General features: G+C 46.6%; 1 protein-coding gene across 1 annotated transcript; it reads left to right on the top strand.

Moving 5' to 3' along the window:
* Positions 1-7657: 7657 nt before the first annotated feature.
* LOC135822250 (forkhead box protein L2-like) lies at positions 7658-10149 on the top strand. The gene has a single exon (XM_065334975.1). It carries the CDS (start codon positions 7976-7978, stop codon positions 9470-9472), a length of 1497 nt encoding a protein of 498 aa, XP_065191047.1. The 5' UTR covers positions 7658-7975; the 3' UTR covers positions 9473-10149.
* The last annotated feature ends 2914 nt before the right edge of the window (positions 10150-13063 follow it).

Raw genomic sequence — 13063 nt, 5'->3', positions numbered from 1 at the left:
GCCAACACCAACCTTGAAATCCTATGCATTCAACTTAAAAATGGCCACAAAGATGTCTATATTTTCTGCTGTTATCGGCCACCAAGGCAGGATCATTCAACCTTCCTCTCTGGCTTGCGTGAGTCCATCTCTTCCATTACGGACACTACGGCTTCCATTATCATCCTCGGTGACTTTAATGCTCGGCACAACGAATGGTATAGGCAGGACCCGAACACTGCTGCTGGAAGATGCCTTGTCGAACTGCTGGATGATACTGGTTTTACACAACTTGTACGCGACCGCCCAACACGTTTCTCCGCCGCAGGTCAGAGCTCTTCTCTCCTTGACCTTGTTCTTTGTAACCAACCATTCCTCATCCACAACCTCACCACACTTCCCCCTGTTTCTGATCACTGTCCTGTGGTATTTGATCTCGCAATACAGACTCGTTCCCAGCAACCAGTGCACTCTGATTTGCTCGTGAACAACTATGCAGCCACAGACTGGCCCGCACTTAATAACCACCTTTGGAGCCTCCCTCTTCTCGCTGCTGTACAAGAAGCCAGTAGTACAGATGAAGCATGGGTCTCCTGACGAACACTAGTTGACACAGCCATATTATCTTTTGTTCCGAAGGTTCGAAAACGAACAAATCGTTATGGAAAGCCTTGGTTCACCTCTGTGCACCATCGCCTCTGTCAACGTCGAGATCGACTATTTGCTGCAGCAAAACGTGTCAATACCCCTGAGTGCTGGGCTGCTTATCGCATTTCAAGGAACTGCCTCGTCGCTGCCATCCGTAAAGCTAAACGTCACTTCTACGACCAGATGTCAGAAGGCCTTCATGCAGATCGAGGATCTTATGACTGGTGGAAGAGAGTCAAGAAAATGTGCCACATCAATTGTCCTCACACCGCTATACCTGATATACAAGGAGTCGATACCTTAGCGGCTACCGACCCTGAGAAAGCGAACATCTTCTGTCAACAGTTCGCCAAGAATAGTCAAGCTACACCGTCGTCGGATGCAGATCATCGTGATCTCGCCATGCCTTCTTCTCCGGAAACATTTGCCATCCGCCCTCTGTCTATCGTGGAAGTATTCAAGGCACTGTCGACCCTAAGTGTGCGAAAGTCTACAGCTGGCAGTCTTCCTAACAGGATCCTACGAGAGACAGCAGAAGTGCTCGCCCAATCCCTCACTGCTCTCTTTAACCGCTGCACCACTTACCGATCCCAACCCCTTGAGTGGAAAGTTGCAATCGTTACCCCAATTTACAAGGGTAAGGGAAGTCGCAATGACCCTGCTAACTACCGGCCGATATCTCTGCTGAATGGTGTGGCAAAATGCTACGAAGCGTTAATCAGCCGCCAGGTGTACGCGTTTGTAGCGAAACACAAACTACTGTCGCCGAAACAGTTCGGGTTTCGCCACCACCGAAGCACGGTTGACCAACTTGTGCATATCACATCAACTGTCAGCTCTGCATTTGATAACCGGGCCCAGTGTGATGCCGTCTTTCTCGATTTCTCGAAGGCATTTGATCGTACCAGCCATCGCCTCCTAGCCTCATGTCTGTCCGGTTGGTGTGCACCTGACTCATTCGCGTGGCTGATGGACTTCCTGGAAGGCCGATCGATGTCTGTGCGGGTCGGAACCTCCTTATCAACCCATATGTCGCTCACCGCTGGTGTGCCACAAGGCTCCCACCTAGGCCCTCTATTATTCAACCTTTCTATCAACTCCCTTCCCAGCATTCCCCAATCCAGCGATCTGACTCTGTTTGCGGATGATTCCAACATGGTCTGCGTTTCTCCGCCTACTGTCGTACCCGCCGCGCACACTGCCTCCCTGCAACTAGACCTTGATAGATGTGTGAACTGGTCCCATAAAGCTGAAGCAGTTTTCAATGCTAACAAATGTGTCCATGTTCCCTTTTGCAGACCTAAATCAAACCCACCTGATCCCAGGACCGTCACCATGGCCGGTACGTTACTGACCCAGCCCTCTTCCCACCGCCATCTGGGCATCATCCTCACTCCTTCACTCAATCTGTCCCCCCATATTCAACACATTACCAGCAAATTTCGAGGTCGGGTTTTTCTTTTAAACCACATGTCCAACTTCCTTCCTTTTCCTGCTGTGAATCTTTTGTATAAATGTTATGTTCGTCCCCTCCTTGAATATGCTGTTCCCGTTTGGATGTTTTCCGTTTCAGCCACCATGTCCACAACCCTTGATAAACTGCAGGCTACTGCTGCTAGAGCATACTTAAATAGTAAACTCAAGCGTCGGCCTGACTGGACGACTTCCAAAGAAGACCTCAATGTTCTGTCCTCTTGGGAATCGTTAGCATGGCGACGGCAGATTCTTGGCCTTGTCTATTTCCACCATGTATTCTCCCAATACCCCTCCTTGTTGTCTCACTTCCAGCTACCCTCTTCCCAAAGCAGTCGTCACCCTTCATCCATAATTCTTCCTAAAGCTGGCACCTTCTTTCGTAAATCAACCCTTTTTTCTTTGAGTGTTGCCTGGAATAAACTTCCTGAAGATATTCGTTCACTCTCTACATCAGCGAAATTTAGTATTGCTGTTCGTCGGTATCATTCGCAATCTATGTTTTCTTTGAAAGGTATTCCTGACTTTTGTGTCTAGGCTAACCACATCTATGATAGTTTCAATAGTTTGTGTATATGTCAGTTATAGTAGTCCGCAATGCTGCTTTTCTAATTCTCATTATGATTAGCATGCAATGTACTACCCGAAGTACTGAATTTACTTCTTCTGTACTCTATATTCTAATGTATCTTCTACCTCTTCTCCCTTACGAACATACTTTCTCATTTTCCATACTTATATAGGAGACTCCCTTCGATAGGCATCTATTTGCCTCTGGAGGATCCGTGAAATAAAAATCAAAAAATCAATCAAAAAAAACTTCAATCATGTACATACTATACATGTATGTGAATGTGCGTGTGGATGTATCTTGAGAGACTAATCAATTTTGTTGATATCCAATAGAAGTTGAATTTATGGAACCTATGCAGCGTGATATTGTCTTCCACATGTACCGTACAGCTAACCTTCAATATAACGTAAATGTTCTTTCAAGAACCGTAAAAGTGTTTTTTTTTTTTACTAAATGTGCATGTACATGTACATGCACCCAATCCACAGGATTGATAGCGCAATGCAGGTCCTGCGAAGCAGTACTCTATACCCTGTGTACGTTATACCATGGTGCTGGTTAATGAACTGCTTCGCTATACTCCATTGGCATTGTGTTGATAAACGGCGCTGATCCGAGATAAGCCTTGGCTGGACGTCACAGTGTTCTATGGTGTTATGCACTTGACACAGCATTATCACAAAGACCAGTATTTCACTAAGCGTTATGTGTGTCTCCCGATCACTAGAAGAAATTTGGCATTGATTATCACAGCCTCTTTTACGGGCAAACACAATCAACATAAATGCAATACAAAACCCAATCATATGAACAGAACTCAATAAGTGAATTTCACTGCGTACACGACGTGTACTTCGATTGTATACACACGATAATACAGTCATGTATGTTGAAACTCTTCTGTTCAGTATTAATCCTTAACGACCCCTTCATTTTGACTGACTAAATCTGTACCTGCCAGGTACGATCAGTCACGTACAATGCAGTTGCCGACGATCTCTGCCTCAGACATGGACACAGCGCTTTGGTTCACTCGGTTACCAGGGAAAACTCTTGCTCAACCGTCAGGCGCCTGCATACTAGTACCTGTGTTGCTGCATAGTCCTGTCAATCGATTTCTGAAATGGCACTTATCGTGCGAGAAATCGAATTACATGACTTTATCACTGCTATCCTACATTGTATATTGCAGCTTTGTTGCAATGTCGAGTGCTCACTACATACATGTATATCATTACGTACATGTATTTCCTAATGGAGCCTGAGTAGGATGTCTAGGACGAGGGCGGGTGCCTTATCTTTAAAAACGCCTCAAATACTGACGTTAAGAATGCGACAATTGACATGTACATGTAGATTGGATGTGGACACATACATACTGTACATGACTGTACATTGGGATTCCTTCAACTGGTTTATGGTTGTAGTCAGCAGCACTGTGCGTCCTCCGTCTTTTAACATGCTGTCCACTTCTGTTTAACATGTGTACACCTCTGCGCCTTTTACACAGACGTAGTACTTTCGTCTGGTGGTATGTCCCATGCTTTAGAAGCAAGAGGTTGCTTGTTCCACCATCGTTTCCATTGTTGTTTTTGGTTTTTTGTCCATTGCCTACGCTGTCTGTCGACCCATGTGAAGAAACAGCTACTGCCTGCCCAGGCAACTAGCCTTTGCCTATCCTCATTGCTCTCTTCTCTCCTAGACTCTAGTGACCGGGACACCTTTTAGGAGATCTCCTACTCCTAGATCACTAACGCGTCTACTTCGAGGAGATGACTTAGATAATCTAGAGCTCGGCATCTGACTGTGATCGGCTAACAGCTACATGTGCCTGCACGCAACACAGCTAGTAGTACTAGCCGATTGGTGGCCGGCAACAGCACAATCATGTAGCGGTGGCAGTCTGAACCTTAAGACCAGTGGTAACTGTTGATGATTTGTCTTGGCGTCATTGTTAGGCATAATACTGCACTGATAACATCCTGTGAGCTTCGCTAGCCTGCAGTGACTTGAAGTAATAGTAATACTAATAGTTGTACCCGACAAACCCTACATAACATTCACTAAGTACTTCGAAGTACAATGCAGTACGAAAGGGGCGTATTACAGTACTGGCCGGGCAGAGAAGATTGTAACTCGGGTTTGGCCAAGATTGTAACTCGGGTTTGGCCAAGATTGTAACTCGGGTTTGGCCAAGCTGTTTAGTCATGTACTGTAGTCAGTCATGTAGTTAGGTACACCATAATGTAAGTTGCTAGATCGATCTCATCATCAGTACTATACAGTAGCCAGCGGATGGAAGGTAAATGTGCCTGTACAAGTGCATGCTGTAAGATGGAAATGTAGTGCCGCATATCACAAGCTGCGTTTGGCATTGTTCTATTGGAGTATTGCTGCCCACGGCCATGACTTGAAGCAAGTTGGTTGGGGCAAACGAACACTTTTGGCAATCCATGTAAGCAAGTATTTTGCCAACAGGGAAATTGAGCTATGTATAGGATCTGTAACTATCGGTCTCAATCGGCACGACCTTGTTTTCTATTTTGCCAATCGCACTGTACTTCCGGTCACATTGTAGTGCAATACTACTACTACTCACTGCTTCCAACAGTATGCGTGAATCATGGCTGCAATCAGCAATACGATTCAGTGATAAATGCATTACTCTCATGATTATACATGTATATGCCTCTAGCTAAGGTATACTAAGTGGATCTCCTGATATGTGGCATATATAGTCGCGTGCTAGTAAGCAGCATAGTGCCAAGACTGCAAGAGTAAATAACCCCCATGGTTAACGCCTTGAGCGGGGGTTATGTACTCTTGATAGTACACATGGTACAAAGCTAGCTAAAGGTTCAGTTGGACGTGCAACCATGCACCACGAAGATGGACCATGGACAATCATAGCATGCTCGATGTTGATGACGCCTGCCAAGGCTGCCATGCCCTGCGCTGAAATGACCATGGAGGAATCCTCATTTGAACAATGGAGTATGTGTGTGTGCGCAGAGTGCCGACTCGACACAGCGCAGGTGTGAGGCCTATCTGTTGCTGCTGGGCGCGTGCTTCATTATTGGACAACAGTTGCTGAGTGTGGCCAATCGAAACACTCAACCTGTGCCACTTTGTTGTCCCACAAATGGACGTGCTGGTAATGCGCTATATTGCACGCTTAGTTCTCGCAACTTAGTTCAAATGCCAACTATAGATCCGAAACGCCACCACGGGGCTCTAATCCATTGGGATTTATTGCCGGTCTGGTTGGGCGATTGACCATTGCGTAGTCCGGGCTGAACGGCTAACTGCAACTTTGTGATGCGCCCCAGGCTTGGGTTAGTCCTGAGCAACTGGGCTTGAAATGTCTGCAGGTAGTGCTGGCAGGCAGGGATGGTGCATTCCACTATCAGCAGAGCTTACCCTAGGCTGTGGAGACCAGAAAACTGCTCCTCGGGCCAATCCCTCCGGTCAGAACATTATGATTATGGATTAGCAACATGGATGCATAATAAACGCAGCGGCATATTTACCACTGATATCCGCTGGGAATGAGCGAAACCGGACACAAATAGATCTCCAATCATCAATCCTGTGTTGATAGGATAAGACAAACACTTGATGGAAGAGATGTTGGAACTACTTGGATGAGGAGCATGAGATACACAATGCATCATGTACCGGTACAGTCATGGTGAACAGCGTTACCGGGCCAATAGTATCCGTACTGTGACAATGTCACTGCAGTTCTATATTTCTAGTGCTGTAAAAAAATCTAGTGCTGTGGTGGATAGTATTGGATTTCGCCATTGCCATTCCTGACCAGAGTTCAACTGAACGCCTTGACACGCTCGTGTAACACCCAGCATGCCTTATGCCACTTGCGGTCCGCTTTTGAGCGCCGTGATGCTTGATACTGTGTCGGTGGTGAAGAAGCAACGGTCAACCAACCAACAACGAAATAAAATACCCTGCCACTGGTACGGATGTAGTTGATTGCAAATGCAATACATCTACAATGGCCTGGCTGCAGTGTAATGCGACGCCCGAGTGGGATAGCATGGCCACTGTTGTCAATGTGAAGGACTTCACAGCGGGAAATCAGTTCTGTTTCAGCGGCTCCACATCAGCAGTATGGCGTTCCTGACATAATCCACACCCAGCTGGCTGACAGGGAGCATGCGAGAATCGTCACAGTTGAAACGACGCCCTTTTCCGAACACTAGTCTTCACTGTAGAGGGATTGACGCCGTGACAGGCAGCTCTTTAAGTTTAGAGGGAGACGGGAGCCTTTATTCTTTGCTGGGACAACATCATTATGTAGTAGTACACATACCCCGTACCTCAGTTACTGCGATACATGCACAATGACACTCCACACAGTCCACAGGGACTACAATGTCATGTTCTATCGATCCCTCATCATCACAGAGAAGGGCCTCTTTTACGGGCAATCCAGAGAAAACCTCATCATCGTCGTCATCATCATTCAGCGCAATAATGCTGTGGTATCGCAGCGTACATGTATTATCTCTGACTGGGAGATACACTCAGTGACTGGGAGATACACTCGGTGACTGGGAGGATTATGTACATGTATTTATGGATGCCTGAGAACGTATTCATCCTGTGGAACGTCTGAGTGTCAACACTCGTGGCAAGGTAAAACATTGACCCATCCACCGTGGCTTACATGTACCGTACATCTTACGTGATCCCGATCAACAGAGCCGGAGCTGAGGCAAGGCAGCAACATTCACAGCCGCACAATTGCTGCACTTGTCTCCTCGCGTGTATGTACTCATTTGAGCCAAGCACCATCGATGATGCAGCATTGGCAAGTTAGTTAGTTGGTTGTCTGTGGCGGTACACGCAGCAGACTTCCACTGCCATGGCACATGCACACCAATCAGCAGCATGCACTAGCAAGGACGTGCAGTCAGTGGCCATACACGTAGCTCGTGTGGAGTACTAGTAGCTGCCTCTCGACCAATACAATACTAGGCAATAGCCTAAAACCGTCCTAGGTAGGTATCCGACACTGTCCGATGTTCCGCCAGGGGTGGAGTGTCTGCTCACTGCAGTCCCATAATTCTAATAAAACCACGGCCACCGCGTGAATTTCATCTTATTCCTATGAACTACCCGATTGTCAGGAGATAGGACAAATAGTTTGCATAGCTTCCCCGACATCAAAGTCTTCCAGCTTCCCCTTGAGGTGTGCCCTGTTGCGGTCCGCTGTTGGTCTATGTGCGCGAGCAAGAGTGACCCTTCCGTCCCGTCGGTGGGTGGCGAAAAGTGTGAATGCCTCCCGCCATGTACCACATTGACCACGCGTCGTCACAGCAGGTAGCTAGTCAGGCCAATACCTGCACAGTGGGGGAGCGTCACCAACAGCATTCTCTAGACCTGCACGTCATGCCGTCGTCTGCCAGTGGTAGTAGTGGTTATCGCTGTGCCGAGCAGTCCCTACTTCACCACAGTGCTGATGGTTATGCGACTGGTCGGCACCAACAGCAACAACTACAGCATCAAAGCTGTTTCCTTACTCCAGGCGACATGACTAACTCTGTGGGACAAGCCACAGGTGTTGGAGATGCTCAAAGCAGCAGACCGTCAGATGGTGCAAGCACCTTGAGCCCAAAGCAAGAACTCACAATGTCGCCCATCAGCCTTGACGACCAGGATTCGTCTAGAACCCAATTGGTCTTATCTGGTTTGGGCGGCGCGGCCGCTGACGAGGGTCCTGGTGATCAGGAAGCGGTTGCAGACAGTACGACTATGACTGGATGCAGCGACGAGGCTAACTCTGATGCAGCGTCGCCAGACCACCCCACCAAACCACAGTTCTCCTACAACGCCATGATCGTAATGGCAATACGCCAATCTCATAACAAGAAGATCAGCCTACGTGGTATCTATGATTTCATCACTGGAAACTTCCCCTACTATCGGCACAAACAAGGATGGAAAAACAGCATTCGACACAACCTATCACTGAATAAATGCTTTGTCAAAGTTCCACGCCAGTATGCTGACCCAGGCAAAGGAAACTACTGGATGGTTGATCCCCATTATGAAAACATGGAGATTGGTAGCACATCAGGCAAATTGTGCCGTAGACCGACCACAAGAAGATCATCTATGCCCTCGTTGGGTTCGGATGGTTCGTTAGAATCACAGAGAGGTAGTTCGACAGTGCCGTATTGTGCCCCCTGGCCAGTGCAGTATAGATCCTCCTGGCCAACTCCGCCGCCGCCCAACAGGACTACCTGCTTCCATCCCTCCACCCCGCTCTCGCCCAGCTCCACCTCCTACCTGGGATCCGATATGTCATCATACCCTACGTCACCGGTACGACAGCATACAGCCATGGTACCTCAGAGCAACAACTACTCCTCATCAGCTTTGCGTGATTATACTGCCAACAGTCAACAGCTACAGCAACGACAACAGCTACCTGTGCAAGTACATCCTGAGCGACAACAGCATCACCACCACCACCACCCACAACAACAACAGCAACAACAATACCACCACCACCAGCCGTCGCCACAGCAACAGGTCCCTACGTCTCAGCAGGCGGCAATTGTTGCTGTACCGGGTCCGGGGCAATGCGGCACATTGGCATCTCCAAGGCTTGGCCAGCCCACGACTGGTTTTGCAAACTATCGAGCTGTGTACTCGACGTTCTTCCCGACCGCCGCTTGCATATCGTACCATGTCGGTACTACGCCTGGATCCTCTGCTCCTCCCGTTTACCCAGTTCTTGCCCAAGTACCAAACCCCAACTCCGCTTGATCTCTGCCTCAGTGAAAGCATTGTGGGCAGAATCACGTTGATCATAGCAAGGATCTCCAATAGCCAGTCGAACACTTGGACGTACATGGACTAATGATAATTATTATGAGTATAACAACGCTCCTTGTGGCTACATACTCAGCCAGTAATTACTTATGTGCTATTCTAAGACAATCACCAAGTAATACAATGACTAATTTCAAATGTCAGAATACAATGGACTCCGATAAACAGTAACTAAGTCTAACATTGTTTCAGTAAGGGCATGCCAGAAGCGTACCCCTTATAACGCTTATGATCTAGGGTCATACTTTTCCTTCCCTATAATCGTTTTTATGTTCTACATTTTCTAAACTAAAGGTACTATTTTAACAACAGGGCCAGGTCCTACAAATTTACCCGCTTGCAATTTTTTGCAGTGTTCCTTTCTAAGCATGCTGTAAGGTTAACACGATTCTATGTACTTGTACTTGTACGATCAGCTCTCTTACTCTAATCAGATACATCTACATGTCAAAACGTGTTGCTTGTGTAATTAATTCGTAGCAGATAAAATTGTCTCTAATTATTGTCAAGATACATCATGTACACATCGCCTATTCTGGGGGATGAATGCCTTCAACTACCATTCGTACATTTATCATCAATACCTCGAATTCACATCGTGCTTTTGATATGATAATGTTGTACAGTGTACATGTAGGTCATAGCCATGATGAGTTCGTGCAGTGTAACCTCCTAGCCAATTTCCATGGGGACACTTCTTCTCTGATGCGGACAAATTCAGAGGCTGTGTAAAGTGAGCGGCTCTGGATTGAGCAGGGTCACTTTGCTGATCATGATTCGAGGGTCATTCCACAACCACTACAGGCGTATCAATGTCATGCCTGGCACACAACTCGCTTCAATAAGGCGTATCCCAAGTGTCTAATTCGATAACCCCCCTGCCATGCTAGGCATGGAGGTGATCACTGGTACCACGTGCCACGGTCAATGGATCAACTCCTCTTGCCCACGGGACTTCTTAGATCATCTTGCAACCTAAATACAGTAAATCAGCCTGCTCTGCAACGGAAACACCTGAAAATTGAGTTCATCACCGGAGTGCTCGCGCGGTGGATCACTTTCCCATTGTTTCCTCGCGTGCTGATTAGGTCAGTTCATCATTAGCATCTCTTGTTAGCATAAGAAATTTCCTCCGACCACTTGTCTAAAACGGGGAGTGCCGGTCAACGCTTGCCAGGACAACAAATTCGTCATAATAATACATGTACATGGAGCTGTCTCAGGCACGTACACATTCATAATTTCTGGACAACACTATAATTATTATTTTATTGTAATTATTTTACTTTTACAATGTACGTGTGCACATGTGGAGGTTGGAGCGATGGATCTGAGTCAGTTGATGATAGGTTACCCATGCGCCTACTTCTGCCTTATGTTTTCACTGAGAGTCTGATATCGCCTAGGGCAGCAGGGGTAAGCGGTGGTGTATGGAAAACACATCAATCCTCTGCTGTAGTTGCGTCTGCAAAATGCAGTCTGATTGTTTGATCATGACCGAGATAATCCCCGAAAGTTCCTAGCAAAAGTCTCACTGAGGGCTCGTGCCTCTTCAAACACACTGTGCCAGTGACACTGTGTATCCACAAATTCACACTTTGACACGAACATTGTTATTCAAATTCTCAAATTAATTGCAATGATACCGGGTTGTGCGCTGATTCCGATCTTTCGGCCTACGCATCCCAAAATTATTGTGAGCAGAAAAGTGGCAGGTGTCGTTCCGCCCAACAGCACCTGGAACCAAGTGAGTGGAAGATAATCTCATACATGTACATGTACAATGTACATCCATCGATACCTACATGTATCAACATAATTATTATAAGAGTCGAGTTCAGTTCATGCCCTGCATTACAGCCAAGACAAGAGTATAACCCCGGGGTTTCATATACTCTTGTTACTACATGTACCAAACTCTAGTCCAGTCACCTCAGTGCCTAATGAATATTGTCTGATATTACTTCGATTCACATCATGTGTACAGTATCCTGTTTAGACTATTTGAAAGATTACTCAAAGGCTTGTTGGGAGATCTCAAAGTGGAATAAATGCCAGCAATCTCTGTTTGCAATCTGTTTGGCCAGTGGGAAAGAAGCACTGGGCACCCGCACGTGCCCTTGTCCACTCCCTGGTGAGATCCTGAACAATGAAAATGTCATCTAGGACATCTACGAGAGAGAGAGAGAGAGAGAGAGAGAGAGAGAGAGAGAGAGAGAGAGAAGGGGGGGGGGGAGCTAGAACATCTACAAATTAACATGTAGTTCTACTAACCCAGTCCCCTGTGGAATCCATCAACTTCATAGTGACCAACCATGTTATACAATACGTTTCTGGATCTTTTCTATGCACATGAAGCTTTGAATGATGGATTTTCTATGCACATGAAGCTTTGAATGATGGAATTTCGTATGAGGTGCATGCTTCTATTTTTAAAGGATGGCCACAAATACAGGAACAACTCTACAAACCACAACTACAGGAACAACTCTACAAACCACAACTACAGGAACAACTCTACAAACCACAAATACAGGAACAACTCTACAAACCACAAATACAGGAACAACTCTACAAACCACAACTACAGGAACAACTCTACAAACCACAAATACAGGAACAACTCTACAAACCACAACTACATTCAATGGTACTACATTGAAGTTTTCCAGAGCATGCATGTACATGTATCTGTTTGTGTGTTTGTTAGTTTGATTCAGTTCCTGCCTTCTTGCGTGATCGCATGGCCAATCTCGCACATGTACATGTAAGAGAAAACAGTTGTATGAAGCAGGCAATCAGCAATATGGTTGGATCCATGGAGAAATAAAAGTGCGTGTGGAAGAGAGAGAGAGAGAGAGAGAGAGAGAGAGAGAGAGAGAGAGAGAGAGAGAGAGAGAGAGAGAGAGAGAGAGAGAGAGAGAGAGAGAGAGAGAGAGAGAGGGGGGGGGGGGTAAATGTAGACCACGAACGTCTCATCCAAGCAAAGGTTGGGATTCGGCCTTTTCGGGGCTCTGGAGTCCGGGTACAAAACGTCCTGGCGTGCCAAAAGAACAGATGTAACCTGTGTCGCTCCCTACTGTTGCATGTAATGTGCCATTGACCACTGACCAGTGCTCGGCCTGGATTTCACTACAGGTCTCTTGCGGCGCTTTGTGCAGGTGCCCCACAGACTGCAGTGCATAATTCGATTACATCAAGTACTCCTGTTCAGGTGCATGCTGCTGTTGGTTAACTGAACACTGCTTCCTTGTACTATTGGCACATGCAAAACAAGGCAATTCACACCTACATGATTGTACTATTGTTGAAGTCAAGTCATACAGTCATGTACTACATATGTACATGCTCTGTAGTTTCCGTGTTCATCGACTTCTCTCTGAAGTTAGCGATGACAATGATTATAATGACACTACATTGCACATCTGCCCGATACTACTAAACTGTACTGTCCGCTAATATCACATCATCTCCTTCACACTTACGAGTACTGTGACTAACTAATAGGGACCTTTAGCACCACGT

Source organism: Sycon ciliatum, chromosome 8 (genome assembly GCF_964019385.1).
Source record: "Sycon ciliatum chromosome 8, ocSycCili1.1, whole genome shotgun sequence".
Classification (NCBI taxonomy): domain Eukaryota; kingdom Metazoa; phylum Porifera; class Calcarea; order Leucosolenida; family Sycettidae; genus Sycon; species Sycon ciliatum.
This window is presented reverse-complemented; position numbering and strand designations above follow the sequence as displayed.

Coding starts and splice junctions, on each gene's coding strand:
- LOC135822250 (XM_065334975.1), top strand. CDS start 7,976: ATGCCTCCCGCCATGTACCACATTGACCACGCGTCGTCACAGCAGGTA.